This window comes from Scleropages formosus, chromosome 17, assembly GCF_900964775.1.
Source record: "Scleropages formosus chromosome 17, fSclFor1.1, whole genome shotgun sequence".
Classification (NCBI taxonomy): domain Eukaryota; kingdom Metazoa; phylum Chordata; class Actinopteri; order Osteoglossiformes; family Osteoglossidae; genus Scleropages; species Scleropages formosus.
Window position 1 is genome coordinate 8,447,466 of NC_041822.1, and position 27,767 is coordinate 8,475,232.

The following is a 27,767-nucleotide window of genomic DNA, read 5'->3' on the forward strand; positions in this document are numbered from 1 at the left end:
ACATAATAATGAATGATCAGTAATGTCGGGAGCGCACGCTTCACAAGCGCAGTAAAGGATATGGCCATTCCGTTATTTTCTTGGCGTACTTCCGTATGATGTTGTCTTCGCTGAAGATGAAGAGAGAGCGGTTGACGGTGAAGCAGTTCTGCTTGACGGGAATCGGGTTGTATATGGCCATTGTCCGGGCTCTCTGAGCCATCGTTTGCTTGTACATCCTCTGGCCGCCCGGGGGGCCTCCCTGCCGGCTCGCCCCTCTGCCGGCGCCCGCCGGACCGCCGCCGCCGCCGCCTCCGTAGCGGGCGGGTAGATCGTCTCCGAAACGAGCCATTCTAGAAACGCGCAGATCCCGGAGAAGAAATCCAGCAATGTGACATCAGACACGACAGGCAGAAGAAGCATCACAACACGCGCCGTTTTCCCAGCTCGCAGTCCGCATCGGTGTGTCACTGTGTGCCCCTGTCCGCTCAGAGAACCTACTGTTCGTTTACACCGGACGAATTATTGTATTCAGTTTTATTAACGTTTTCTCTTTTTTTTTTTTGCTTGTTTGTTTGTTTGTTTTTACACCTGGAAAATCGCCACTCTTCTATATAGCTCCCTTCTTTTGTTGCGTGATCCCAAGTCGTGGCTGATAAAAAGGAGAAAAAGTTTAAAATTCAGATTCTTCTTGTATACAATCCTCGCAAGATGCGCTCCGGGCTACAGGGTGAAGACGAACTCTTCTTCATCCCTGCTCCTAGATCACAAAAAGGCCCATCGCTTACCGAAAGAGCACCAAGCAAACACGAGCAAGCCAAGGTGCATGCGGCATGTTGACGCGCATCTGACAATTATCATTCAATTCACAACAGAACGACGAGCGCCGCTGGGACGGGGCTTCCAGCTCTTCTCCCTCCTCTCGTCGTCGTTCCGCTTTATTCCGGGCGAATGCGAGAACCACTCGGGCTTTTCTTCCATCTGCTCCTTTCTCCCGCACATTGTCAAAAGGAAAACAATGGAAGTCCCGCTCCCGCCACTTCCCTCATCCTTGGGTACAGATATATTAAATGTAACCAGTTTCCACAGCAGCTGCTCCTTATGAATTAGCGCACGTGACCGACGCGGGCCAATCAGCTGCGCCACCTGTGCCGCTACGGAACGCTCGGTCTCGAGCGAGAAGAACGCGCACGTTTCCCTCGAGCGGCTGCGAAAGGCGTCCTCGCGGAGAGCGCGCGCGCGCGCGCTTTCCCCTTCGCCGCGGCTCTCGGGACACTTTTCGAAAGGTTGTGTCGGATCCTGTGAAGTCCGCAAACGTTGCGAGCATGACGAGTTGGAAGGGGGTGGTAAATTGGTGTAAATACATAAATAAATCGCATCTTTCAGACTTAGATGTCGATATTTACCCCTTTTTTTGTCAGGATCAGTATTTTCTGTTACACTGGCCTGTGGAATATGTCTTTTATTTTAGTTTACCACAGATGAAACAAGGGAGGTGCAAGAAGGCATGACCCCCCCCAGTGTCCAAGCAAGTCTAATCCCCCCCCCCCCCAGTATTTCATATCCACTGAGTACCACTGCTACGTTTTTGAAGCAACCTTGCATTATGTAACTACTTATATTCAAAGTAAATTTTTTCTCCTTCTTGGAAGCATATAAACATATTTAAAAAAAAAAACATATTTTTATGTGGTAGAAACAATATTAAGGTAAGACAGATTTCCAATAACAGAAAGTACCTACGTAATGGTTTCAACGTTCACCTGTCGGGAACTCACTGTCAGACTGGACAATTCACTTATTTCACTTACTCTGTTGGTTAAGAGCCTGGGAGTAACTCAGATCTACTCTTTTCTTAAAATATTGATGCCAGAACCTGGTCTTGTAGATACATCCTGTATTACATTTGCAGAATCTGGCCTTGTCTCACAGCAAACCCTCCAGCAAGACTGCTGCGCTTCTCCACTTCTGCCCGCATGCTGGTCCTACGCACAAGAGGTCCAATTTCAAAAGCATGAAGGATCTCCATTCTGGCTCCAATGTAGTGGAATGTCCTCCCTCTCTCACTCAGAACTGCTGAATCTCTCTACACTTTCAAGAAAAGTCTCAGAACACACCTCATATGGACTCACTTCCCTCCAGATCTATGTGCTCTATAAATGTAGACAGACAGGCACACACACACACAGTCTGAAGCCAGCCATCCCAAGTGGGGGTCACAGCGAACAGGAGCCTAACCCGACAACACAGGGTGTAGAGCTGGAGGGGGAGGGGACACACCCAGGACTGGACACCAGTCCGTCACAGTGCACCCCAAGCGGGACTCGAACCCCAGACCCACCAGAGAGCAGGACCCAGCCAAACCTGCTGCACCACCGCACCCCCCATTCCATAAATGTACGTTGTGCCAGTTGTCACAAATGTTTGTATTTCCCATCAATTCTATTAGCGCTATTCATATTAATGTTATTGTAAATGATATCTGTTTTTAAAAAGTTGTACTCTCTCCCAGCTGTATGCTGGTCTGAACAGTGACATCAGACTGTACTTTCTCATGTCTGTGTCCATGTCTCTCCATCTGTTGTGAAATGCACTTTTGTTGAATATGACTTGTTTGTCACTTTTGGAGAAAAGCATCTGCTAAATGAATAAATGTAAATGTTGTAAGTTTCATTCAGAATTAGGTTTTGTTTAAAACAAATTGCAGCCAAAGTATAATTCCTGAGTTTTAAAGCCATGGGAGAAAAGATACCTGACAGAATTTTATGCAATTTTCCTGAATGTATAACTTTCACTGTTGGCCCAGTGTTATTATAATTGAAAAATGATAAAAATTAAAATAATTTTAGCCTATTTTATTTTTCTAACGTCTTTGTCTCTGGCAGCTTATAACATTAGGTTTGAATACTAAAGTACGGTACTAACAATTACCTAACCATTTATACAGTTGTGTAATTTCTACTTTATCAATTGAAAGAAAGTGCTTTGCTTAAGGGCACTAGAGCTGCAGCAGGGATCCAAAGCTGGTACCTTCCTAATGCAAAGCGACAGCCCTAACTGTTAAGCTACATGCTGATTTAGAATGAAAAAACTACAGCTTAAAGAATAAAGAATTTAAGAAAAAAGAAGAATTAAAGAACTGACACTACCACTTGATCAAAACTCATACTCTAAGTGTAAGCAGCATGGGTTTTAACCTGTCTGGCTGATGTCGGCCTTCAGGCGTGATCACCATAGTCAACACACATAGTGAAAACACACACACACACACACACACACACACACACACTGTCTGAAACTGTTTGTCCCAAGGGGCGTCGCAGCGAACTGGAGCTTAGCCCGGCAACACAGGGCACAAGGCTGGAGAGGGAGGGGACACACCCAGGACGGGACGCCAGTCCATCACAAGGTAACCCAAGCTTGACTCGAACCCCAGACCCGTCAGAGAGCAGGACCTGCCGTGCCACTGCGCCCCCCAACATACATACATAGTACATAAGCTCATTATGCACAACTTTTCCTGGATCCAAAATCACTGAAATTTGCATTACAACCAAGAGATCGTGCCATAAATAAATGAAAATACAATAAAACAAAACATTTAACGCAAAAGAGTAATCACTAGTACATCAGCATTAAAAGCAACTTTTCAGCATCACAGTCACCTTAAACGATGCTGAGACCCTTCCCACATAATGTACAGCAGGACTGTGCTGCCTTCACTGGAGCGGAGATGTCACCCTATGTCACCAAGAGGCCACCGATGAGTGCGCTGGGGGAACTGAGTGCAGCCTCAGTACCTCGACCGCCTCGCTCACACCCTTTCACGCGCTGCTCCTCAGCGCAATGAGTCATCTGCTCGCTGCGCCTTCGAAAGGGAGACGGAAGGCTCCGGAGAGTCGTGGAGCCAGAATACAAGATGTTACAAAGTGTTGGGCACAGCCTGTGAGCCACACAGCACACGCGTGGCTCCTTTTTTTTTTTTTTTTTTCGTTTGCCAAACCATAGATCATTTGGGTTCAAGAACAACGTTAATTTCACACAGAACATGGGTTTGGTTTTACCATAGTCAGACCCACACCGGTACATTTTAACTGAGTGCTGCTCAATAAGAAGTGCACAGAAAGGTGTAAGCCACCAGAGAGAACTTATCAGAACTATTTAAGATGCAGTATGAAGTAAATACAAAAAGAGCATCAATGCCAAGGCAGTCTGATCCAATGCGAGACAGACTGTTACATAAGTGCCCTGCAACAAATATAAAATGGGTCGCGTATCATCAGTCTATGTCAAAAATTTCCCTAACGTCTAATTCAAGAGGTCGCTTCGCAGCATTTCCAACAACAGTTTGCACAATTCAGCTTTGAGGCCGTTCTTCGTTTCACTTCCTAGTACACGAGCGCAGTTATTACTCCAAAAATTGTTGCCCGGCGCGGACACCGCTTTTTCCTTCAAGTGCTGCTATTGATTGAGAGCGAATAACCAAATTGAAAGGTGAGAGAACTCGGTGGTAAGGAAGAGCTTCCCACTTTAGGATGATACACACTCAGTCTGGGCATAGCACCAGCTGGAACCTAATGGACGTTCCCAGAAAGAACACACTCCCACTGGTACTCGGCTAGTTATGGAAGCTTACCGGAAAAATCTGGTCAACCGTTCTGTATGAAGTCAGGCAAAAAAAAAAAAAAAAAAAAAAAAAACTCTGTGACCTAAGCCAGAGGTCAGCAGTTCCGTCCTCGGAGATATTCAGGCTGTGCTGGATGTGCGGTACATCCGATCGTGATTGCACCTAAATTATTTGGAACGCAAATCACCTCGCTATAAACCCTTTTTTTTTTTTACATTTATATCCGCATAAGGAAATACAGTAAATTTAACCTACCGATGGACCACACTGGAACAGACTTGGATAAAAAAAAACAGCTAAAAACTGCTGATTCCATGTTTTCTCAATTTCAGGCAAGAGACTTAGTTAATATGACTCCATTGTTATTGCAGTAGGGGGTGCGGTGGGTTGGACCGCAGTCCTGCTCTCCGGTGGGTCTGGGGTTCGAGTCCCCCTTGGGGTGCCTTGCGACGGACTGGCGTCCCGTCCTGGGTGTGTCCCCTCCCCCTCCGGCCTTCCGCCCTGTGTTGCCGGGTTAGGCTCCGGTTCCCCGCGACCCCGTGTGGGACTAGCGGTTCAGAAAATGTGTGTGTGTGTGTGCTATTGCAGTACAGTGTCATAATTTTCATTATTTGTACTATTTCTGAGATCTGAATGCTTTGTTGAAATAGCCAAATTGCAGTGGACCCCCTTTCCTCGTTTTAACCTGTTCAAACAGTCTACTGCATGCAAAAAATTTTGGAGAGCATTTTTATATTCCCACATGAGATATACAAAAACTTGTTTTCTTTTGGTTCATTCGTTTTCACTGGTCTTTCAAGTTCCCAGTAAATATATCATTACGCCCTACGACGGCAATGAACTCTGCAAACACAAGACTAATTTTCAAGAAATTCCCCATATTGAAGGAAAGCATGTATATTGAACAGATCATTGTGTGCGCATTTGAAACACAGCCTACAAAAAAATGCAAACCAGTCTAACAGTAGTTATGCAAGAGGAGATGTACAGTTGAAGTGTTCTGTTACTCCCCCTGAAGGCCACCTGTGTGCACAGCAGACAGTTGGAAAGACAAAGTGCCAGGCAGCTGGCACAGAGGGGTGAAACCGCTGAGAATGTGGAAATGACAGCCGTTAGCGCAGTTCACAAACATCTAAGCTACGGGCAACACAAAGATCATTCATTTTGTAAGAATCAAAACATGCAGATGTGTGAAAACCAAAAAAAAAAAAAAAAAAAAGTCAATTTTCTTAAAACCTGTAGGGGAGGGAACTTGCTTACCCATTCCTCAAAACTGAAATAAACAGGATTGTGGGACTGGCTTCATTCAACTCGGTTCCACTGTTTACACTTGTGTCTGGAGTTGGTGAATGCTGGTGATCATAAAGTGACACATGGTACAAATATTTAGAGGATGAAGCAATCAAAATCAAGATTGTTTGTAGAGACATTTTAATAAATTTTACAATAGCTCAAAGATAAAATATTACAACGTTTTTATTATACGCAGCCACATCAAATGCTTTTACAGTACCAACCAATAAATAAATCAAGGGACATCTGTATTATTAAGCTTTTATTGATTTTGACTTAGTGGTAAATGCAACTTTTACAAACAAGTCGACTTAGGAACCGATGTCCAGCCCAACTGTAAAAGCTGAGGAGTCTGCGTAAAAATAAATTCCTTCTTGCAGCATACCACACTGCGCCTCCTTGTACTGTATATGTGCTACTGCTCTGGATTACAACTTTCAGTGGTAGGGAAAGTTATTGGGGGGGAAGCTCACTCAGAGCATCACTGCATTTTCATGAAATAAATGACAATTTAGAGAAATTTCATTTTATTTTTCTTCTTAAATTTGCATGATACACACAACCACATACAGAATTGAAAAAGTAGGTAAGCAAGGTTTTGACAACACAGCAACTGTATATGTTCCATAAGTCTAAGTTTTTAAAAAATAAATGTTAAAAGTGGACTTTACAACGGACGAAAAATACTGCTTTGTCAGCACTACAATCTTTAACCTTTCAAGTTTATACAGCATTTTCAGTTGAAATGGTATAAAGATTTGCCTCATCTTCAGTTTCACATTTTGAAATTGTGCTTTTTGTACTTGCGCATTATGAAAGTGGTTCTGTTACTTCAGGCAGCACAGTATACAGTATGTGGAATGGATGGTATTGAGTTAGACATATGGTGAGTGTATGTAAACTTGTGACTTCTACTACAGTGCTGTGAAAAAGAATGTCACCATCCTAAATTCTCCTGTTTTTGTGTATATCTCATACTAAATTGTTTCAAAAATTAAAACTAACAAAGTGTCACGCCCCGCGCACCCACCTCATCAGCGACACCTGCAGATTCCTGATGGAAGCTGCATAAAAGGAGACGACGTGCAAACGGGTGCGGAACCTAGCTTTTGCCTCGTTTCCCAAACGACGTGTACCCGTGAACTCTGTCCGCGTCTGACCGCTGCCTGTACTATTCGACCCTGATCTTTGCCTTCGCCCTTTGTACCCCGTCTGCTGATCGCCTGACCCTCGCCTGTCCCACGACCTGCCTTTGGATAACGATTCTTAACTAATAAACCTCTCTCACACCGCACTCTGCGCTTGAGTCCGTCCTGCCTCCGAGCCGTCATGACACAAAGGCCACCTGAGTAAACACAAAATATTGTTTTTAAATGATGTTATTTATTGAAGCAAAGAAGTTATCTAATACCAACTGGGCCTGTGTGAAAATGTATTTCCCCAGTAGTAGAATTTCCCAAATCTATGAAACTGCATTCATAATGGGATTCAGCTGCACTAGACACAACCAGGCCTGATAACTGCCAGTCCTATTCAATCAAATCAAGACTTAAATAGAACTTTTTCAACAGCATGAAGTTGGTTAAAATGTCTTACCCAGTAACACAATGCCAAAGTTGAAAGAAATTCCAGAAATGAGGAGGAGGAAGGTGAGTGAAATACATCAGTCTGGGAAGGGCTACAATGCTATTTCAAAGGCTCTGGGACTCCAAAGAACCACAGCGAGAGCCATCATCTCCAAATGGCAAAACTTGGCACAGTAGTGAACCTTCCCAAGTGGCTGACCTTCCAAAATTCCAAGAGCACAGCGACAACTCATCCAGAAAGTCACAAAAGAGCCAAGGACAATGTCGAAGGAACTACAGGCCTCTCTTGCATCAATAAAGGTCACTGTTTATGACTCCACTATCAGAAAGACACTAGGGAAAAATGGAATCCATGAAAGAGTGACAAGGTGAAAACCACTGCTAAACCATAAGAACATTAAAGCTCGTCTGAATTTTGCCTAAACAAACCTTGATGATCCTCAAACCTTTTGGGAGAATGTTCTGTGGACTGTTGAGTCAAAAGTGGAACTGTTTGGAAGACAGGGGTCCTGTTACATCTGGCGTAAACCAAACACCAAATTCCACAAAAAGAACATCATATCTACGGTTAAGCATGGTGGTGGCAGTGTGATGGTGTGGGGATGCTTTGCTGCTTCAGGGTCTGGGCAACTTGTAATAATTGAGGGAAATATGAATTCTGCTCTCTACCAGAAAATCCTAAAGGAGAATGTCCGGTCTTCAGTCCATAAGTTGAAACTCAAGCACAACTGGGTTATGAAGCAAGACAATGATCCAAATCACAGGAGTAAATCCACCTCTGAATGGCTCAAAAAAAGCAAAATTAAAGTTCTGGAGTGGCCTAGTCAAAGCCCTGACTTGAATCCAATTGAGATGCTGTGCCAGGACCTTAAACAGGCAGTCCTTGCTCAAAAACCCTCGAGTGTGGCTGAACTAAAGCAGTTCTGCAAAAAAAGAATGGGTCAAAAGACTAAGCTCCAGTTATCGGAAGCATAAGGTTGCAGTTATTGCTGCTAAAGGTGGCACAACCAGATTTTAGGGGGGCAATTAGTTTTTCACATGGGTGGTAGGTGCTGGAAAGCTTTTTTTTTTGCTTCAATAAAAAAATAAAAGCTCAAAACTGTATTCTGTGTTTACTCAGGTTGCCTTTGTTTTATGTTGTATTTCGTTTGAAAAGCTAAAACTATTTAGCATGAGATATGCACAAAAACAAAAGAAGTCAGGATGGGGTAAATACTTTTTCACAGCACTGTATGTGACTTGCATCAACTGTTGATAGTCAAAACAGTTTCCATACATGTCAATGGCAAAATTTATGGAAGATGTATTTTTAAAAATACCCTTGAACTACAGCAATAATTTGGGAAAGTGTGACAGTGGATTTAAAAAAAAAAAAAAAAAAATGCAGTGAAATTTCATTTCTGTTCATTAAAAAAATACTTTGTCATCCAGTAATTTCCAGCAGGAATGATAGTGAAAAAAACATCTTTTGAATAAATTGCGGAAGTAAATTCAAATAAGCAAAATAAGAATAAAAGTGTAGCCTTCTCACTCTGAAAAGACTAAGAGCAGATGACGTCACAGGCTGTGATCCGTGGGGGGGCACCAGAAATCTGTCACTGTCAGCGATACTAGTGCACATCACACATCCATGGAGAACCTGGATGGCAAGTGTAGCAAAAGGCAAGATGTGTGGAGGGACTGGTAGAGGTCCAACCCGTCTTGTGCAGGGCCTGATTGAGCCCTGTTAGAGTATGAGTTCCTCAGCTGGGGCTGGATGGCACCATGCAAGAGTTGGTGTCAGGCAGCGTACTGGGTCCTTGGCTCCCGGGCATGCTGTTGGTCTGCCTCTGAGCCACAGTGGCTAGGGAATGCCTGCACTTAGGTGAACCACACTGGCAGCTGAAGTACCTGCTTTTGATCTCCCAGAAGTGGTCACCATAGTCAAACCTGACATGAAGCAACACAGATATGTCAGACATGGTGCCTGTAGCAAGTGGTTCAGTAATGTATAGATAGCAGTTCAAACACACTCAGCATCTCCAAGATTTAGAGATAAGCAACATGAAAGAAAGGTATTTAGCCATCTTTCCAGATTTAAACATTAAATTGCTGTATGTCCCTGGCTGCAGTAATACCAGAGACTTCTGAACAGACAACAATTGTGAAAAAGACCATGCTTAGCTGAGAGAAAGAAGACTTCACTCCTACCCTAGTTCATCTCCTGCACGGATTAGTTTGCTGGCAAAGAAGGCAACGTGGGGGAACCTCAAATCCTGGTGTGTGGTGAACACCCGGACAGGAAACAGGTTGGGTTCACACATGTGGTTAATGAACCTGCTGACGTTGCCATAGAATCGGGCATCAACACAGTACACGTCACCCACCTGTGAGAAGGTGCATACAGCAATATAAAATCTCCAGAACTACAATGACTTTCCAAAAATATTAAAAGAAAGCCTGATGACATTTTTCAGCTTTACCTTCAGTCCCATCTATTTTTGCAGTTCTTCACCAGAGATGGAGATGTTTTGGAGTATGATTCAGCAGATTATCATTTTGTACAACAAATGTATCTTCATTGTGTACCACTGTGCTAATACCTATGCCCCAAAATGCCTAGAACATATGATAACTTAAGAACAAGATACCTTTTTACAGCAGCCTAGTTATCTTGAGGAAAACCTCTATTTAAAAATTAATCATGTGTACACTATCAGTTAAGGATGTATTGTGTGAGAGAAAGGAACCAGCAGACCACATCAATATGACATGATAGTCTAGTACTAGTAAAAGCAACCCAGCCAAAGTGTGTGTTGGGCAAACCTGTGCACTGGCCAGCAGCTCCTGTCAATGCAAATCTGTCCTTTTTTGGGGGGGGTTTACCCTCTGTGAATTGATACCTATTCTCCACACATCTCACTTGCTGCTCCTTCACAGTCCGGAGTGACTGAGAAATTAATGCTTGACATTGATCTGCCTGAACGGAGTTGAACCACAGGCTGAAGCAGGATTGGTGTTTAATACATTCTGGTTTTTCGCTGTACTTCAACAATAAACTTCTTCACTAAAGGAATAATTTGGTAGCAACCCTTCACCTTGTGCTGTAGGTGTATATCAGCCATAAGTAAACCAGTACTCTGAAATGTATGGGACTGAGTCTTTGAGGACTAAAGGGCCTGACCCGATGCCACAACTCAATCCCACGCCACAGGATGTACACATCATAAAATGCTTAAATCTAAGTGTTAGCAAGGTTTAATTCTACTCTTGAAATTAATGCGGAGGCTGAAAGTGCAATACAAAAACTCAACAGGAAATGGTTTGTTAAGAAGAGAACTGAAATATTCATAATAAAGAAGATATAAAATAAGACATGGACAGGAATACCATGTTAAACAGTCTGCAAACCATTTATATGTTATATCCTAACTTCTCACAACAGGTATTACCTTATTGTCCAAATTGAATAGGTAGGAATCATCTTCTCTGATATCTGCGTCAGCATCAGAAATAATCTCTCCTATGTACCTACGTAGATGGGAAAAATCTTAAGTTTAAATGCAAAGTATGAAGAAAAGAATCATCATTTCTTGAAGCATTCATAATTCTATCATACCGTACTCCTGTATCTCATATACCGAGTTGCTAATTCAAATGTTGGATTTCAGTTCAAAAGACACGATAGGGCTACAGGATGAGAACATTATATTCCAACTGTAAATTTCTAAAAATGCATCCCTTTTTGTCTAGAATCATTATTGCTTGCAAATAGGTAATTAACTGTCAGCACTATGGCGAGACCACCACACTCATAGATTCCATCTGAAAGCTCCATTTGCAAGCAGAGCTAGGACTCACTCGCACACAAAGGTACCCTCGGGAATATCCTGCAGCGCCTTCACTCCCCAGCCCATCTTTCGGGTACGGAAGAGCTGCAGTCGGACCCTGGGGGTGAAATAAGTCACAGTTATATTTTATCAGCACTGTTCCGTCTCTGCACTTCTTCCGTTCAGTTTTTTGTATTGTCTGCTTGTGTTCAATTATCCCGACTGTTGCGACATAAACACTGCTTTAGTTTATATAATTATTTCAATTATTCTGTAACATAGAACATTTCAGATGGATAATCTAACAAAACATGCAATGCTAGAAATACGTATTTTGAGAATATGCAAATACATAAAAATCGGCCAAAGTGTCAAAGCTTTTAATCAGTCTTTTCAGAACCATGTCTGTGTCACGTGAAGTAGGCTGAGAAGGCCCCCTTACCGCAGCCCATTCTGTAGTACGCGGTTCTTGCAAGTCCTCCAGCAGGAGCAGGCATGATTGCACTCAAAGATAAGGGGGGGCTCCTCCCGGCAGAATTCCCGGAGCAGACACCCTTCCTGAACCCACGTATTCATACACGCACACCCACATATGCACAAACAGAGCAGATCATATTACCGTTGTGTTCATGACCACTGAGTACCAAGTACTTCTCTATTTTCCCCTTTGCACCCACACACTGCAGACAGCACATCTGTACTATGACCTACCTTGTCGTACCAGCAGTGCAGGCTGAGCTGGCCGCACATACAGCTGGCAGATGAGCATTCATCTTTACACGTGCAGTACTGTATTGGGGAGAGTGTCACCAGTAAATCAGAGGAACAGCAGGATTTTCCTCACAAAATTCCTAAAAAGTTGACACTCATCTTATCTGGGTAAATGCATGCAAAATGTGGGAAATAAGTTCTTAAAGAAGAATTGCTTTCATATATGGTGCTGGTGTACCTGTAAGTGTGTGATGTTCTTGTCAATGTGCAGAGGGGTGGTGACACAATTTTCCGGGACGTATCTGTAGTTGTCCGGACAGGGCTCACAATCCACCCCATTCACACACGGGATTGGGATCTTCTCGTATCCCCGTGAGATATCCCTGAAAAAAACACAAAAGAATATTAAAAATAAGGAAGAAAAAAAAAAAACCCTGAATACCCAGTGATGCATAAAGATTGAGCTGTACAGTATTATATACTCAGAAGCCATTGAATAATTTTCAACTATCATACCAACAATGCTACTTCCAGCACAAGCATCATCAATGTGTGCTGAAACGGCGCCATATATAGGAACTGGGAGAAGTCCCTTCTTTAACCCATGGCAAAAATGTGGTCACCTGCTGAGGAGCTTCTCCCACTGCTGTCCCAGAATGCTTCCAGCCTCCTTCAACTTCCTGTTAGTTTGCAGGGCTGCCCATACCTTGGAGCTCTGGCTAGCGCACTCCAAAGGGGTCTGCCCTTCATGGTTCTTCAACTTCACATCTGCCCCACGTGACAGAAATAACCTGGCAGGGCAAAGGGAACACCAGAGCCTAATGAGTCTCTGTAGGTATATACCTTCCTGTCACACAACAAATCAGTATCAGAATGTTTCCTATCTTCACTCTACTCTATGTCAGCAATTTCAATGTTATCCAATTGATAAGAGATTCACATGAGGTCTAGACCCTAAAGCCTGCAGGAGTTATCACATCTAGTGGTTTACAATGTATGAAGACAGACTGTTTCTGTGAACGATTTGTAAGTGTGAAGTACATTGGGATGATGTCCTGACCCCATGGCCTTCAGAGCACTTACTCTACACAGTCCAGCTGATTCTCCCGTGCAGCAACGTGCAGGGGCGAGTCCCCATGGACATTGACTGCATGGAGATCACATTTGGCATCAAGGAGAATGTGGGCGATCTCCATGCAACCAGAAAATGCAGCCCAGTGGAGGCAGATATTCTCTTCCTGCATAGGAGATTAATACTATCAACATGATCTGATCAAAAATCACCACAAGCTATACTTAAAAGACTTCCCAAAAAAAAAAAAAAAAGCTAGTCTGTAATATACAGAAAATCAACCTAAAAATCTGCATGGTCACAAAACAAACTGCAGCTGGGTTTTCTTCAAGGGGAAAAAAAAAAGAAAAAAAAAAGTACGTTAAATAATGCACAAACTGCACAATGCATTTACACAAAGTACACCACTACCCCTAAAGCATGAAGTTGTGGGCAATAAAATCATCTGCTTGCAAATGCTTGTGGGGGACTGTAACATATAAGACATTCTTGCAAATATGAATTACACAGATAAGTTACAGGAAGAGAGTAGTTTTCTTGATCGGATTCAAACTTTCAGCTCCTGAAATAACATTCAACGAGGCAGAAGAGTCCTACTGTCTAATACACAAAGAAACTGGACTGAGAACAGACCAGCTATAAGGGCTGTGGAGGGCATTCACTGGCCCTGACCTTGTCTCTGATGTTCACGTCGGCCCCTCGAGAGAGCAACAGCTTGACCTGCTCTTTGTGCTTGTACTCTGTAGCCCAGATCAATGGGGTCCAGCCACCATCATCCTGAAACCAAACAGTGGATTTTATGGACATCTAGTCATGTTCTCCAGTTTGAAACATTTAGGAAAATCAGTGTGTTTTGTAGCTGTCAAGTGAAACATATTTAAAAAAAAAAAAAAAAACCACCACACTAATGTTCTTAATGGCATACTATGCAAAGTTGACTTTTTCAGTTTGAAAAGCTGGTAAATCTAATGATACAACCATTAAAACCTATAAGTGTGGTTTGTAAATTATAAATCACATTAATGCCTCCTCCCTTTATAGCTGGGCAGAGATCCATGTCAAAACACACTCAGCAGGTTCTACAGCCTTCACTAATTGCGCCAAGACCCCAGCAGTCCACCCTGGCGCTGACGATGACACAGAAAGATGGCTCCCCGCAACAAGGAGACGCCCAGCACAGAGTCTGGACCAGTGCAGAAACCTGGACTCTGCACAGAACTCTTTGTACCAACCCAGGCCCACAGCACAAAATGAGGGCTAGAGAGACCCCTGCTGGCACACCAGAGTTCTGTGGTAACATTTCCATGGACCCAAAATTCTCTACACATCATAGGGATACAACCTGCCTACTGAGCCACAGGTCAGTTTTCGTAAACATGCCGGCGTTTGAATATGACACATTTTATAACTGCACTTGATTATTCACTAAGGCTCATACTGAAAACAAATCCATTTACCTGACAGTTGATGCTGATCAGTCCAGTGGAAAGGAGGTATTCCACTACGTTGTAATGACCTTTTTTAGCAGCCAGGTGTAAACAAGTAGAACCATCCGCATCCTGGAATAAGGGCAACAGGAATATTTCACTCAGTTCCCTCACAGAGAGTCTGTATGCAATTGGGCTGAAAGCTCATACAATAGACAATTTAGACTATTATTTTTCGGTACAAATGCAGCGCACGGGCTTAACGTTGTTGATGTTTTTATCACAATTATAATACATATAAAACCTGTTAAGCCCACTGTGTGCAGCTGCCAATGATGTATGCTTGATGGAGTGACAGTAGAGGCTATAACTTTTCTCAGACCCAGACTGGCTATTCAGGCAGAAACAAAATTAGTTGACACTACCACTCAGGAACTGACTTGGTACAGGCAACTTGTCTTACTCTGTGCACTTGCAGACTATTCAGTCGCAATGGCGTATCTGAATAATGGTCTGTGGCAATCCTTAAGTGAACTGAAGGTATTACTTGTTATATAACAAATGCATTAAGAGTGTTGTCCTCTTAAATAATTGATATGATACAAATTCTGATGGGAGTATTTTCCAGTTCCACACGAACATTAAATAAAACGGGTAAAGTAGGCACTATTTTTCCAAGAACACAATAATTCCCGTGTCTGGGAGTCAGTACTGACCCAGCAACAACTCACACAAATCTACACCTAAAAACAGGGACCTGAATGACATGAGGTTTCACTACTCTTGAATGCTTAAGTACAGAAGAAGCTTCTTAAAAGGAAGGGCCTGAAGTCCTATAATGTTTAGAAGCAAAAGTAAGATAAGAGCAAACCTGTCTTGTATACGGAGGCAGAGCAGTAACACAACTCTGGTCACTGAGACCAACCTTGTGCTTGATGATAGCTCCAGCCCTCAGCAGGTACTCGACCGTTTCCAAGTGACTGCTCTCGCAGGCCTCCATTAAAGGTGTTCGCTGGTCATCGTCACACGCATCCAGGTTGGCACCAGCCTAAGCAGCACAAGGAACTCCAAGTGTTTAAAAACGTATATGAAAGTACCGTACGTAGAATGAAAATGAGCCAGGTTACATTTCATATCAATGTTAGGAACGTAGCAAAACCTAAATCCAACAATCTCTATAAATATCTATAGTGAATTTTGTATTTTTCTCTGACGTGTAAGCTGCTTTGGAGAAAAGGGCCAGCTAAATGAATAAATGTAAATGCAAATCTGAGTTAGGCTCAGCTGAAAAAACATTTCACAGATTTAAAATCACTTGTAGTAAAGTGGAGAAGTCCTGATTAAAAGCAGTATGATACAGTTGAAAATTAACTCAAAATACTAAAACGTACTGTACTTGAACCTATGAAACTCTAAATAAACGAAACATTTATTCATTTGGCAGAGGCTTTTCTCCAAAGCAATGTGCATCTCAGAGAAATATACAATGAATGCATTACATCAACAGGAGGAGTTAACATTTTCAATTAGCTTTGAAATAATCAGTAAATTTATCTTTACTGAAAACAGTGGCATGTATGCTATTCATCTCCAAAACATAGCAAGGTATGCCCCCTCACCTGAACCAGCATATGGCAGATCTCTCGATGCCCTGATTCTGCAGCTGCATGTAGGGGTGTGCGCTTTCTCTGGCTTTCCATCTTGAAGTTGGGATCTATTCCATCAACTAGAGAGGAATGAACAGTTTCTGAAGCATACGAACACATTTAGGTCACTATAAGCTGTGTTACATTTTGATATGCATTCCACTGAACATTTAAGATAAAAATCATAACACTAAATTATAAATTGATCAGAGCACAAGACCATGTGTGACCATTTAACTTGAGGTAAGACATGTAATACTGCTGAGAAAAACCCAGGCTGAGGCAAGGAGTGGCTGCATGATTGCAGAGCCCAGCAGTGGCCTTACCCAGCATCAGTATGACCTTCTGGAGCTCTCCCAGCTTTGAAGAGATATACAGCTGCTTCGGGTGAAACCTGAGCTTCTTAGGTCTACAGAGGAAAACAGAAAGGTGGACATATGCCGTCGAGTCAGGCATCAAATTGCAATTGTAGTAGGCACAATTTTCACATGCATCAATGCTCAGATTATAGACAAACTTGAAACCTCCCATTACTTTTTACCTACAAGCCCATTACTTTACTTGCAATAAAAAATATTTGTATTGCTACATTATTTTGTAACATATCTATGACCTGATCTTTTTTTTTTTTTTTTTTTGAGTTGTTTTGGATGTAGTGAACAGTGTTACTAGTTGTAGTACCTGAAAATTCATTTAAAATTTTGTATATTCTACTGTCCAAAAGAAACCATCAGTTGAATTTAGAAAGGATTATGCGCTAGGTATATAAAACTGTGGAGTAAATTTTGTTAATAAAGACTGTAACAGAGCAGAAAAGAAGTTACACTCCATGTCAGTGATCATGAACAGTCTTACTTTTCAGCATCCAAAGACATGAGAATAGTCTCCAGATTTTCTTTGGCTGCTTCCATTCCCAAAGCAACAGCTGCAGGGCCCATGTTTGACCCACTGGGAGAAACTGTGTGTGATGTGTCCAAGCTCCTGGGCAAAGAGCCATCTGCTTTTTCACTGCGTATTCCAAGGTGAAGCAGGCTGAGACACAACAAACACAGCCCTCACATAACAGCCCAGCCAACTGGCAACACTAACCAGCCACAGTGGCTTAGAAACAACTGGCATCTGAAACTTTCTTGAGAACCACAGAAGGAAAGAACATAGATCCATTGACTGGACACTCGTTATATAGACAATCACTTATCTGAACTTGAATCTGTACAACTCATTCTGGGATGAGGACTCCATCCCCTGGTGATCCTAACTTTTTTGTCTAATAAGTGCACCCAATCTGGCGTGAACAATTTCAGACCACTGATGCCATATAGAGTTCACTGGAAGTCGCTTTGGAGAAAAGCGTCTGCTAAATAAATAAATGTAAACCATTTGAGTAACTCGCTCAGGTTAGTAACTAGCCCCAGCAGATGACTACAAACAGGCCAAGAATGATGGGTGTGGGTGTCGTCTCAATTTGTGTTTATAGGGAACAATACATTGCGATCTCATGCGCACATCCGTATTTTCACAGCTTTTAGTGGATACTTTGAATTTATTCTGACTTCATCGTGGACCTAAAAAAAGCAGGTGTGCAGGGTTTCTATTCCTTACTTTGATATTCAATTTCAATTTTCTTTATTACACTAATACATTCCTTAATAAAGACAGCTATTACTATTTGGTCTTGCGGAAATGTTTCCATTGAACTGTGAAAATTATCTTGAAATATAAGAATATACATAACGCACCAACTTCAGTCATGTCAAAATACACCAAATGCAACATGTTATGAGATACTATAATAGGAACTGCTAACAACAACTAGCTTGACAAGGAAGACTCTTCTTCGCAAAGCTTAGAACTATATGCTGTCCATGTTTTTGGGTCACATTTTCGGTCATTTTCAAGTGAATTTGAGTAGGCGTAGGAACACATTACACACATTTTCAGGAGTAAATTATTTTCGAATAATTTGACGTGTTATTTGGTAAATCTGTAAATGCTTTATATTAATATCTTCTTTGTGATTTGATGCAATATGTAAAGCATTATGATGTCTTGGATGTACAATCCTGAATAGACATACCCTCCAGATGTGGTGTCAGCCTTGCCCTCAGAGGAGGACACTGCTTCTGGGCTCGGGGTGGACAACATCCTAGAGGTGGTGTCAGCTTTGGCCACGGTGACCTCTTTAGCTTTGCTGGACTCTTCCCCACAGTGGGGGCAAAAGCTCTGACCGTTCATGGAGGAAGCACAGGCCCGGTGGAAGCGGTGTGAGATATTGCTGTCAGGCTGGCACTCCATGAATGTGCCCTGTGTCAGTCAACAAATCAGCAAAGAGCTTAATTTCACATTCCTATCTGCCGAGTTGTAATTCAGAAAAATGTCCAGTTCAGAGGTTAAAAAAACCATGGAAGCACAAATAAAAAAAAAAAAAAAAACATTAAAAGTTATATTACAGTAACCTTAAAAATGGATTTCAGTAATAAGCAATGGTGAAGACTAAAACACTTGGTTGGTCACAGCTTCCCACTCACTGCTCTACAGAAGAATCCACAGCCAGGGCAGCACTGATGCTTGACCATCCCAGCACGGTGGTCTTCACACAAAACCATGAGCTGGACTTTGTTGGAGGGTCGCATCATCTCATGCTTGACTACATTACTCTGACAGCAAATAAGCTAACAGGCACAAAGAGAGAGGGAGAGAAACAAAGACTATGTTATGCAGACATTACACTCTGCTAGAGTGCAGCGGTAGACAAAAACCAGGTGATCACTAGGGCCAACAGCAACAGGACGTTACCTACCTGCCCGTCTGTGCTTTCTGTGGCCATGCACTTCCTGTCTGCCATCATGAGAATTTCACGGCTCCTGGGTGCCTCCATGCGGCAGCTACACAGAGGCAGCTCATGAACCAAATCAGTCTCCACGCCTTCCAAGTTACAGGACACATCTGCAAGAAAGCAATGTAAATGAATGGATAAAAAAGCAAAGTGATATCAGTCTCTGCCCAACTGAACAAGATCAGATGGTGTTAATTCTATCGGGAAGTGGTCAGTGTACTATTAATGTCCACATGATCTCCTAAAACACTAGTACTTTTACCGACTGTTTGATGTGGATTTTTTTCTTTCTTGTAGGAAAGGCATACAAGCTCTGTGCACCTTGAAATCAATATGAGTGTATATGTAAGCGGTAGAGCTCAAACTCTTTCTTTTTCTTACAAGTGCAAGTAAATTGTTTTTGTTTGCATTTCAGAATACATTCACATATTCATCCAAATGTTTAACGTGTCATGTATTTGGTTAATACAATGTTGCTTTTATTATAATCAGAGATGATACTGACAGAATCATCTAGCAAGATGATAAAATCCCTGGACATGTTGAAGGACTTCCCTTCCCTAAATAGAGACAGAATTGTCTATAACTCTGCAATTGAGCAATAACTGACATAAGCTGGTAGTTTTGCATTTATTGAGACAGTATGGCTTCTGAGGGCCAAAAAACCCAATTAAAGCACGGTGGCACAGTGAGTGGGGCTGCTGTCTCACAGTGCCTGCTAGTGCAAGAGGACATGGGTTCACTCCGGCTTCCTCCCACAGTCCAAAGACATGCTGGTCAGGTGGACTGGTGACCCTAAAATCACCCATAGTGGGTGGATGTGTGTGTGTGTGTGTGTGTGTGAGAGAGAAAGAAAGAGTGTTTCACAGGTATATGAATGAGTGACTCATGGTAAGTAGAGCATCTAGCATTGTAAATCACCTTGGACGAATACACTTAGGGTTACAACTACACAATGTTCAATGGAACAATAAATGAACAAATGTAAATTAAAGACATGATGCAAATCATCTGTTTCAGCAACACATAATAAAGGCAACTAGAAGAGCCTCAAGGGAAACTGGCTATGAGGTGTGTGCTGTAACATTACCCCTGGGCCCCCTCTCACCTGTGTGTTGGGACAAAAACAGCTCCTCCTGTGTTTTTAGATCCAGTGAATCCAGGGGCAGTTCAGTGTATTCCTTATTTCTAAGAGCTTGGATGTGAGTTTCAGCCTCTTTTGATTCGAAGACTGAACATAGAAAAAGAGAGACAAACTTGGGACACTTCCCTGGCATTGTAACAACTTTAGTTGACTGGAGTTGAGCCACTGGGCAAAGCTGCCTTTTTAAAGGCATTTGAAAGTTGTGCCAATAGTAGTAATCAACACTAAATATCAAAAATAAAAAAATATCAAACTGCGCCTTTACAGAAATGCCACAGTAAATAAGAGATCTCTTCTTACCAGCTATCGCATCAGCCTTAGACTTTGTGTTTCCTTTGCGTTTCCTGGGGGATCTGACCCAGGGGTTGTCACCCTTTCCCTTTGTCTTCAGACTGTCCTTCAGCACCACCTCTGAGTTCTGCTGGAGTCAACAGAAGATGTGGTACTTTTCACTTTTTTCCTTAAGTTATAATACTAAGAGCAGCTCACATAGTGAGTATTTCTTAGCCTCTTCGAATCTTCTACTCTTAAAATAGACAGGTGAACTCAACATAGTTCACCAGTTTTCCTTCCATTTGCCTCATTTCTACCCTTTGCAAAAGGAAGACATCAAGGCAAACAAGTCAGAACATGGAAGGCTAAAAGCTGAAAGATGTCATCTCTATGTTCAAATGTACACATTGATTTTCAAATCTGCTGTAACTTATGGATTCTGCCAGAGAGAATACATATACAAAGCTCCAAAAACCTTACCAGATCTAAGAGGTCTCCTGTTTCATTGCAGTCTTCAGTTGATTCATCTGATCTTTGTCCTTTCCCAAACTCAGCCTGGAAAGTAAGGAATTATAAGGCACAATTGCATTGTTTTCATTCAGCACTTGGGGGCTGATGGTCAAAATCATTTGGAAGTGAAGTTAACTGACCTGAAGGGTACTGCTATCCCCTGTCCTGGCTTCCTGGGTAGCAGTGCTCCTCTCCTCTCCACCAGCTCCTACATGTTCCTCCTTCTGCTCTCCATCATCGGACAGCCTGCCGCCCTCAGACTCCTCCTCAGAGTCGTTTCTCCCTATATTCCCATTCACATATGGGCTCTCTTTCTGGGAGAGGTTTTTTTTTTTTTTAAAAAAAAATCAATGGCAGGTAATAAGTATGACAGCTCAACACAGCCTCCTAGAAACCAAAGTTTTAAGGTACACTGGCTCATCAACTGGGACTGGAAGTCTGTTTCTTAATCAGTTTTGTTGCTGTTTGAAATTCTGAAGTCACTCTTCCTTACTAAAGTCACTATGGTAAGGTAAAGCAACCAAAAACTTAACACAGATCTCTTTCAATTTAGTTCCTGGTTAGGTTCTGTAACAGTCTTCTATATAGCCACAGTAAACCAATACTTTGTAAGAATTTTTATTTTAAAAAGTAAACATTTTGAGTAACTTTGAGCTGCGCTGAAAAGATTAAACTAATTTTAAATGAAAACATGAAAATGTCTCCAGAAACACTGTTAAGTGCTGAATGTTGACTGATTTGTTTCACAAACATGCATATTTGCTCATTTTTTAAATTGTCCATGGCTGTAAAAATGAAAATGAGCTGAATACAGTCCGAAACTGCTATTTTAGTTGGGTATTACTGACAGCTTTCAGCTCAGCTAATTAACGCAGGTCGCTTTTACAGAAAAGAGAGAAAAAGTTTTGGAAAAAGTGCATTTAAAAATAAACCTAAATATCTTTATCCTTGAAATTTTGTAACAAGGAAACTGATTTGGGGCCAGACCTGAGTTGTTGCGCTGGTCTGAGAGATGTTACTGAAGATCTCCATTAGGGAGCATTGCTTCAGCCCTTTGGATTTTTTCTTGGGGCCAAAGCTGTATGTCCCCATTTTCCTCCTCTTCTTTCGAATCACAGGTGCTAATGAGACCAAGAGTGGTTGAAAAGAAGACAAGTTTAAAAAGACCCTTCCAAGAGATTCTGTGAACGACAAAATCTCTCTCAGCAAAAGATAAGTTAAATCGAACTAATGTACAGCTATGAATTAAACACTCCCCCGTTTGTTGCGAGACCAAAAGCAATGAATAAACTCTTTATGTAGCTTCTAAAAAGCGCTGCCATTACTCTAAACAACAATATTTGATGTTTTTTTTTTTTTTTTTTTTTTTAAAGTCCCAGAAAGAAGCAATGTGGACTGAACTCAAAAACTCTCTATGAGATGGAACACTGCACACCATCTCATGGACCTGAGAGCAAAATGACACAGACCACTGCCCTGAAAAAAGATCTCTCAGCATGTGACACCATGAGCACTGACCTGTCTGTGGCTTAGCAGAGCCACTGTTCATGCCGTTCTGGCTCTGAGATAGCTGCTGCTGGGATGGGGCCATCTGCTGCGATTTCCTCAGTTCCAGCTCATGCCCACTCTCATCATTACAACTCTTTTTTGATTCTTTGTGTAAAAACTACAGATAAATTAAAAAAATACTAATTACATGTAAAATACAAAGAACCTTAAACAGGACTTCCTTAATATTTCAAAAGACGTATACGAAATTTGAGCAAATGTACGGAAACATCTGAACAGCGGTCGTTCCATACAGCATGAAACCATCGATATAACGCAGCATTATCTTACGAGACCATCAGAAACAGCAAGGGGAGATGTTCATTAAATTAGCAAACAGCATACCTTCAGTGTGTTCTGGCCAGAAGCCGACTTGGCCATGGTCTTCCATGCTCTGTATACAGGCACAGGTGGCAAAGGTTCCTGGTCTGTGGTGGTCTTACTCTGAATCTCCACTCTGGTCTCTCTGATAGACCTCCTGACTATGTCAGGGTAGCGGGCCAGAGCCTCGGCAGGAGATGGGAGTGACTTGGCAGCATGTCCGGTTAAAGAGCTCACAGTGGCCCTGCGTGGGGGCAGTCCGTCAAGCTGTTTGCTGAGTGCTAGTCCATTGCTGCCAGTGACAGACCCATGTGGGGTGCTGCTTTCCTCTAGACCATTCTTTCCGACTCGTAGGCGGCTGCTCATGTTGCCCAGTCCTCCTGTTTCTGACTTCATTCGATCACAGGACCCATTCTGCTGCACCTCGCTGCTGGACATATCCCCTGGCTCCTCCACACTGCCTCACCCTGGTTGAAAGGCACCATCTGTATTTAGCACTAAACCATAAAGAAATACTCAACATGCCCATTTAATTAACGCAGGCACACAAAAATAATTTACAAATGTAAATCATAAATGGAAAAATGTGAATTAAAGGTAAAGGGAAATCTAGTATGACTGGTAGTGAAAACAAAGGTAACTGTACCCTGGACATTGAGCAATAATTAAAGTGATCTTTGATGCTCTACCAACTCTAGAAGTTTCTAGGCCAAACTAATGGGCTGTGGCACAAACTAGTATGACTGACCTGGTTTAACCAAGTGCAAAATTCAGAATACTACTTCCAACCAAAGGCTACAAATAATGAGAAGTCTCTGCTCATATTGGCTCATCCTGGCCTTTAGAGTGGTAGATTTAGCAAATGTTAGACATATTCCACTGGCCTCTGATGTGTGTTCTACTTCAATTTAGTAAGGGGCAGCTGGTAGTGGTAACATACAAACTACTTCAACGATCGTGCATTTGGATCTAATGGGTTTTGTCTCTTGCAAAATTAACTTTTATATATATTGAATTATATGTAACTTTGGATAAAAAGCATCTAACGGAACAAATGTAACTGTAAACACTGAAGTTAGTTAGGTACCACACTTATTCTGTTTGGCTGTGTTTACTGCCACCAGTCAGTTGTTGCAAAAACTCTTTTTTTTCCACTTCTCTGTGCAAAGACATTTAAAAAAAAGTTGATTTTTAAAGAAAATGCAATTTTAAATTAAACAAGGAAAATGTACCTTCTAAAACTTGTAACTCCACCAACTGCCAAACAGGTGGCCACCGCATATGCAAATCAGAGGGATTCCCTTTGTGTAATGACAAGGCTTTAGTTCACAGCCTAGTTTTAGGTCAAAGATTCAGTTTCAGAGCTAGGCAGGAAGCCCACCAAAAACTGCTGAAAGTTAAAGGGCACAGGCTGAAAAAAAACACATTGTAACACACTGTGATATGTTTCTTTACCTCTCTCGGGGTACTGCACATAGAGGATCCCTGTAATTTAAAACCAAACGCACAAGTTTTAGCAGCCATATGAAGCCTCTGTTCCACAAACCTGTCCCACCTGGCTGACTGCCCTACCATCAAAACCGATACCCCATTTCAGAGGAACTCAGCTCTGATCCCAGCAGTGTGCTGCGAGGCTCACTTGGAGCACTGCTAAGTGCACCATGGGACATTGGTGCAACAAAGCATTGTGATTACAATACAGTACAGATGAATAAGGCATCAGTACTAAAAGAAAAGGGAAAGGAGAGTAGACACGTCAGAGAGCTGAGTAGGAAGATGAGACCAAGGAGAAGAGACGTTACACAGAACTACCAGGCTGCTCTTCACAGCTGAACAATAAAATATTTGTAAGAAATATACTTTGCATTACCTTGCAACTGTCATATACTACTATCCATTCAAAATTTTATCGAGACAGTATCACTCCACTAAAGATAATCTTACCTGGATTTCCTATTAAAACCTACATATCTTTTAAGCAACAGCACCCAATATTTTTACCAAAATGACATAATATATATGAAATAGAACTTACCAATGACCAGAGACAAAGCTGGTTCACAGAGAGATGGATCTACAGCTTCTCTGTAGAGTATCCACTGAGTAAAGGTCTCTCTGAATCACAACTGGTTGAAAGAGAAACAGGTAGAGTAAATGAATGAAACTGCTCAAACAATAAATACACTTCTTTGTGCTACATCATGAACTCACAAATAAGACGGTGACACTCCAAAAATATCCAATTAACACATATTCTATGAAAGAATAGCTAGGATAATCGCATAATTAGGCTTCTCAAGCTGTTAGGCAAGGTGCTGCTCAGCTTGTCTGCATTCAGTTGAATAAGATGGGATTTACTGCTTTGGATATTTCAGTCTGAAGAATCTGCTCTCTGGTGATGTGTCATTGGTGTGAAGGACACCAAATCCCAAGAAAAAACCACAGTGATTTCAGCAATTCTGCCAAAGATGCTTTATTACAGCAAAGTTAAAAAGGCATTTAAAATGCTCAAGGACATAACAAACTGATACAATAACAGAGCATTGACATTAACTCTAGTTCATGTTATCTTTGTAACCAACAAATTTAAATGACTAACAAAGAGTAAATGTTACATTTATTCATTTAACTGATGTTTTTCTCCAATGTAACTTACAATGTTAAGCTACCAACAATTATTTACCCATCTATAGAGCCAGGCATTTTTACTGGAGAAATTTAGGCTAAGTACCTTGCTGAAGTTGGAGGCAACCTTTTGGTCCAAAGGCAGCAGCTCTAACCACTATGTTACAAGCTGCTACTCTCAAAATAATTCTCAATGGCCCTCTGCCTACTGGTAGATTGGGTACTTCCTCATAGGAACATGAACAGACCCTTACAGAGATCAGTGGCAACAGTACAGCTATTAATTCAAATTTATATACCAAAAAAAAGCTCTTCCAAAATTGCATTTTCATCAGTGTCACACCACTGTGTCCAGTCTTCCAGATGTTAAACCTCCCTAACCACCGGATCAAATTATACATTTTGAACTTGCAGTAAAAACGATTAGTGAAACAATTCTTTAGAGACCTTAAAAAGAGCAGCATTTTCTATGGTTATTCACAAAGTTACAGTATAACCAATATTTGACTACAGGAAAACTGATTAGCACAAGTACATTTATTCAAGTACAATCCACACCTCTGCATTTTCAGTTCATGACAAACAACTATGCTATACCTTGCCAAAAAAAGAGAAATGCTTCACAAAAAGTTCTCTCTCTTAAGGGTATACTGACCAGGCATCACTTACTGTAAGTCTGCAGGGCAGTCTTATTTCTGTTTGCTGCATGAATATGACTTGAATGTCTTTTGCAAGGCGTACCAATAAACAATGCTGACTGGATACGCAATACACAAAATACAAACACTACACATTAAGCATAACACACAAATGTAACAGTATAACAGAATGGCAGTTTGTGTGCATGTGTATGACAACAATATAACCAATTAAGTGTGTGCGTTATAAGAGTTTGGAATCAGTTTCCTGCAGACACTTCACTGTAGGAGACCTGCTCTGTCACAAATTCCCCGCTACAATCTCAGTTTCAGTCAGAAAAAGTAATTTTAAAAATTAATAATACCAGTTTCACAATGACAGCAGCAAGCATACTAGCTGTTTTTCCAAAACACAATTATTCTCCAAAAAATATTAAGTGCTTTTGTGTAGTCTGCTTCAGTTTCACACCAGCTAGCAGAAGCCAAACAACTCAGTTTGTCTTGCATTCAACATCTACCTTTGCTCAAAGAGACCTACAACACAGGTCCTTAGTAACCAGACATGAAAACAAACCACAGCTAATCCAGAAAAAACATTTCAGCAAGATAAGTTATTTACATACATTACAGTATACCTACAATACTGTGGGTAACCTAGCTTCTTACATTCCTTCTCTAGGGTAAAGAGTGAAACATTCCATGTAAGAGAGCAGAAAAACCAATTACAATGAGCAGTTGTATAGCTGGAAAATACTGTCATAAGCTGGTCAAAAAATTGAAACACTGAGGAACTTTCACATAAGATGTATGTACGTTACCAAAGCTTGTCCTTGAGTTTTGTGCTACAGAAAGACCTGGATCCTCACTCTTTACGTATTTTAACAATGTCTGATCCTATTTAATGTACTTTTAGGCATTTCATGAAAGTTAGATCATCATGTCCACGACAGCGGTAAGAACCTACAACCTGAAGGGAGACCGCAAAGTTGAAGAGGCTAGAGATAAAACCCCTCATGGGTTCACCACCCAGAACTTCATATGTCCATTGATCCCACAATTCTCCTGTATGTCCTCTGTGTGGTGGTGCCAGCCCAGCCACAATTTTATGTCGATACACTCTGGCTTTTCATTTACGAAGAGCATCAAAAACAAAGACTTAATGTTGTCACCTTAACTGTATGATGCAGAGGGTCCAGGTTTCAAGAACGTCTCGTAAGTTACTACAAAAGCTATAAACCAGCAAATTTAAAATCCAGAACAACAAATGTCACCTACCAGATTGAATCTCACACTGAGGGGAAAAAAGATAGAACATATGGAACACTGAAGCTTAATGTACCAAGGAGGAACAACAGAACATCAAGCAAATGTTAAATCAGAAGTACGATCCAACCTCTTCTGTCCCAACTTAGTTCAGTTAAGCAGACAGCATCATACTTCCTGTCTCTTAATGGCTTCCACTGGGATCGAGACAAAGGATGAGAGAGCTGAAGGTTCAAACACATCGTTCCTCTTTCCTTCTCCACCACGGATATGTTCAGCTCTGGCCGTGTGACCCAGCTGCTCCCTCTGCTGGGTACTTTGAACAGGTTGGATGGTACATGGTCAGTGTGTGCTGCCCCTTGAGGAATAGCAAAGGGCTACTGAGGACCACAGTAAGCTCAGGCCTACACTTCATGGCATGGTAAGGGGTAATCCAGACACCCTTGACTGTTTCTTGAA

General features: G+C 41.7%; 2 protein-coding genes across 20 annotated transcripts in view; both read right to left on the minus strand.

The window, feature by feature from the left end:
* Window positions 1–1,065, minus strand: part of cacna1ba (calcium channel, voltage-dependent, N type, alpha 1B subunit, a) — a 126,369-nt gene extending 125,304 nt beyond the window's left edge. For all 15 annotated transcript variants that reach the window (XM_029259368.1, XM_029259367.1, XM_029259366.1 and 12 more), the window contains exon 1: window positions 63–1,065. In XM_029259368.1, coding sequence (XP_029115201.1) covers window positions 63–331 — 269 coding nt within the window. In that variant the 5' untranslated portion in view covers window positions 332–1,065. The remainder of the gene's footprint in view (window positions 1–62) is intronic.
* A 7,215-nt stretch (window positions 1,066–8,280) lies between these two features.
* Window positions 8,281–27,767, minus strand: part of ehmt1a (euchromatic histone-lysine N-methyltransferase 1a) — a 29,320-nt gene continuing 9,833 nt past the window's right edge. The window contains exons 2-29 of one of the 5 annotated variants that reach the window (XM_018759132.2): window positions 24,818–24,908; window positions 24,238–24,267; window positions 24,015–24,083; window positions 22,807–23,249; window positions 22,432–22,579; window positions 21,901–22,034; window positions 21,054–21,227; window positions 20,884–20,958; window positions 20,431–20,548; window positions 20,095–20,217; window positions 18,951–19,096; window positions 18,679–18,822; window positions 18,228–18,454; window positions 17,006–17,182; window positions 16,477–16,559; window positions 16,124–16,230; window positions 15,430–15,552; window positions 14,535–14,636; window positions 13,750–13,854; window positions 13,089–13,243; window positions 12,629–12,796; window positions 12,244–12,388; window positions 12,006–12,083; window positions 11,737–11,852; window positions 11,326–11,412; window positions 10,917–10,995; window positions 9,676–9,851; window positions 8,281–9,414 (exon numbers count right to left, since the gene is read on the minus strand). In XM_018759132.2, coding sequence (XP_018614648.1) covers window positions 9,228–9,414; window positions 9,676–9,851; window positions 10,917–10,995; window positions 11,326–11,412; window positions 11,737–11,852; window positions 12,006–12,083; window positions 12,244–12,388; window positions 12,629–12,796; window positions 13,089–13,243; window positions 13,750–13,854; window positions 14,535–14,636; window positions 15,430–15,552; window positions 16,124–16,230; window positions 16,477–16,559; window positions 17,006–17,182; window positions 18,228–18,454; window positions 18,679–18,822; window positions 18,951–19,096; window positions 20,095–20,217; window positions 20,431–20,548; window positions 20,884–20,958; window positions 21,054–21,227; window positions 21,901–22,034; window positions 22,432–22,579; window positions 22,807–23,220 — 3,591 coding nt within the window. In that variant the 5' untranslated portion in view covers window positions 23,221–23,249; window positions 24,015–24,083; window positions 24,238–24,267; window positions 24,818–24,908 and the 3' untranslated portion in view covers window positions 8,281–9,227. Of the gene's footprint in view, window positions 9,415–9,675; window positions 9,852–10,916; window positions 10,996–11,325; window positions 11,413–11,736; window positions 11,853–12,005; window positions 12,084–12,243; window positions 12,389–12,628; window positions 12,797–13,088; window positions 13,244–13,749; window positions 13,855–14,534; window positions 14,637–15,429; window positions 15,553–16,123; window positions 16,231–16,476; window positions 16,560–17,005; window positions 17,183–18,227; window positions 18,455–18,678; window positions 18,823–18,950; window positions 19,097–20,094; window positions 20,218–20,430; window positions 20,552–20,883; window positions 20,959–21,053; window positions 21,228–21,900; window positions 22,035–22,431; window positions 22,580–22,806; window positions 23,250–24,014; window positions 24,084–24,237; window positions 24,268–24,817; window positions 24,909–27,767 lie in introns of all 5 variants that reach the window. The other 4 variants (XM_018759129.2, XM_018759130.2, XM_018759133.2 and 1 more) reach the window with 4 other exon arrangements.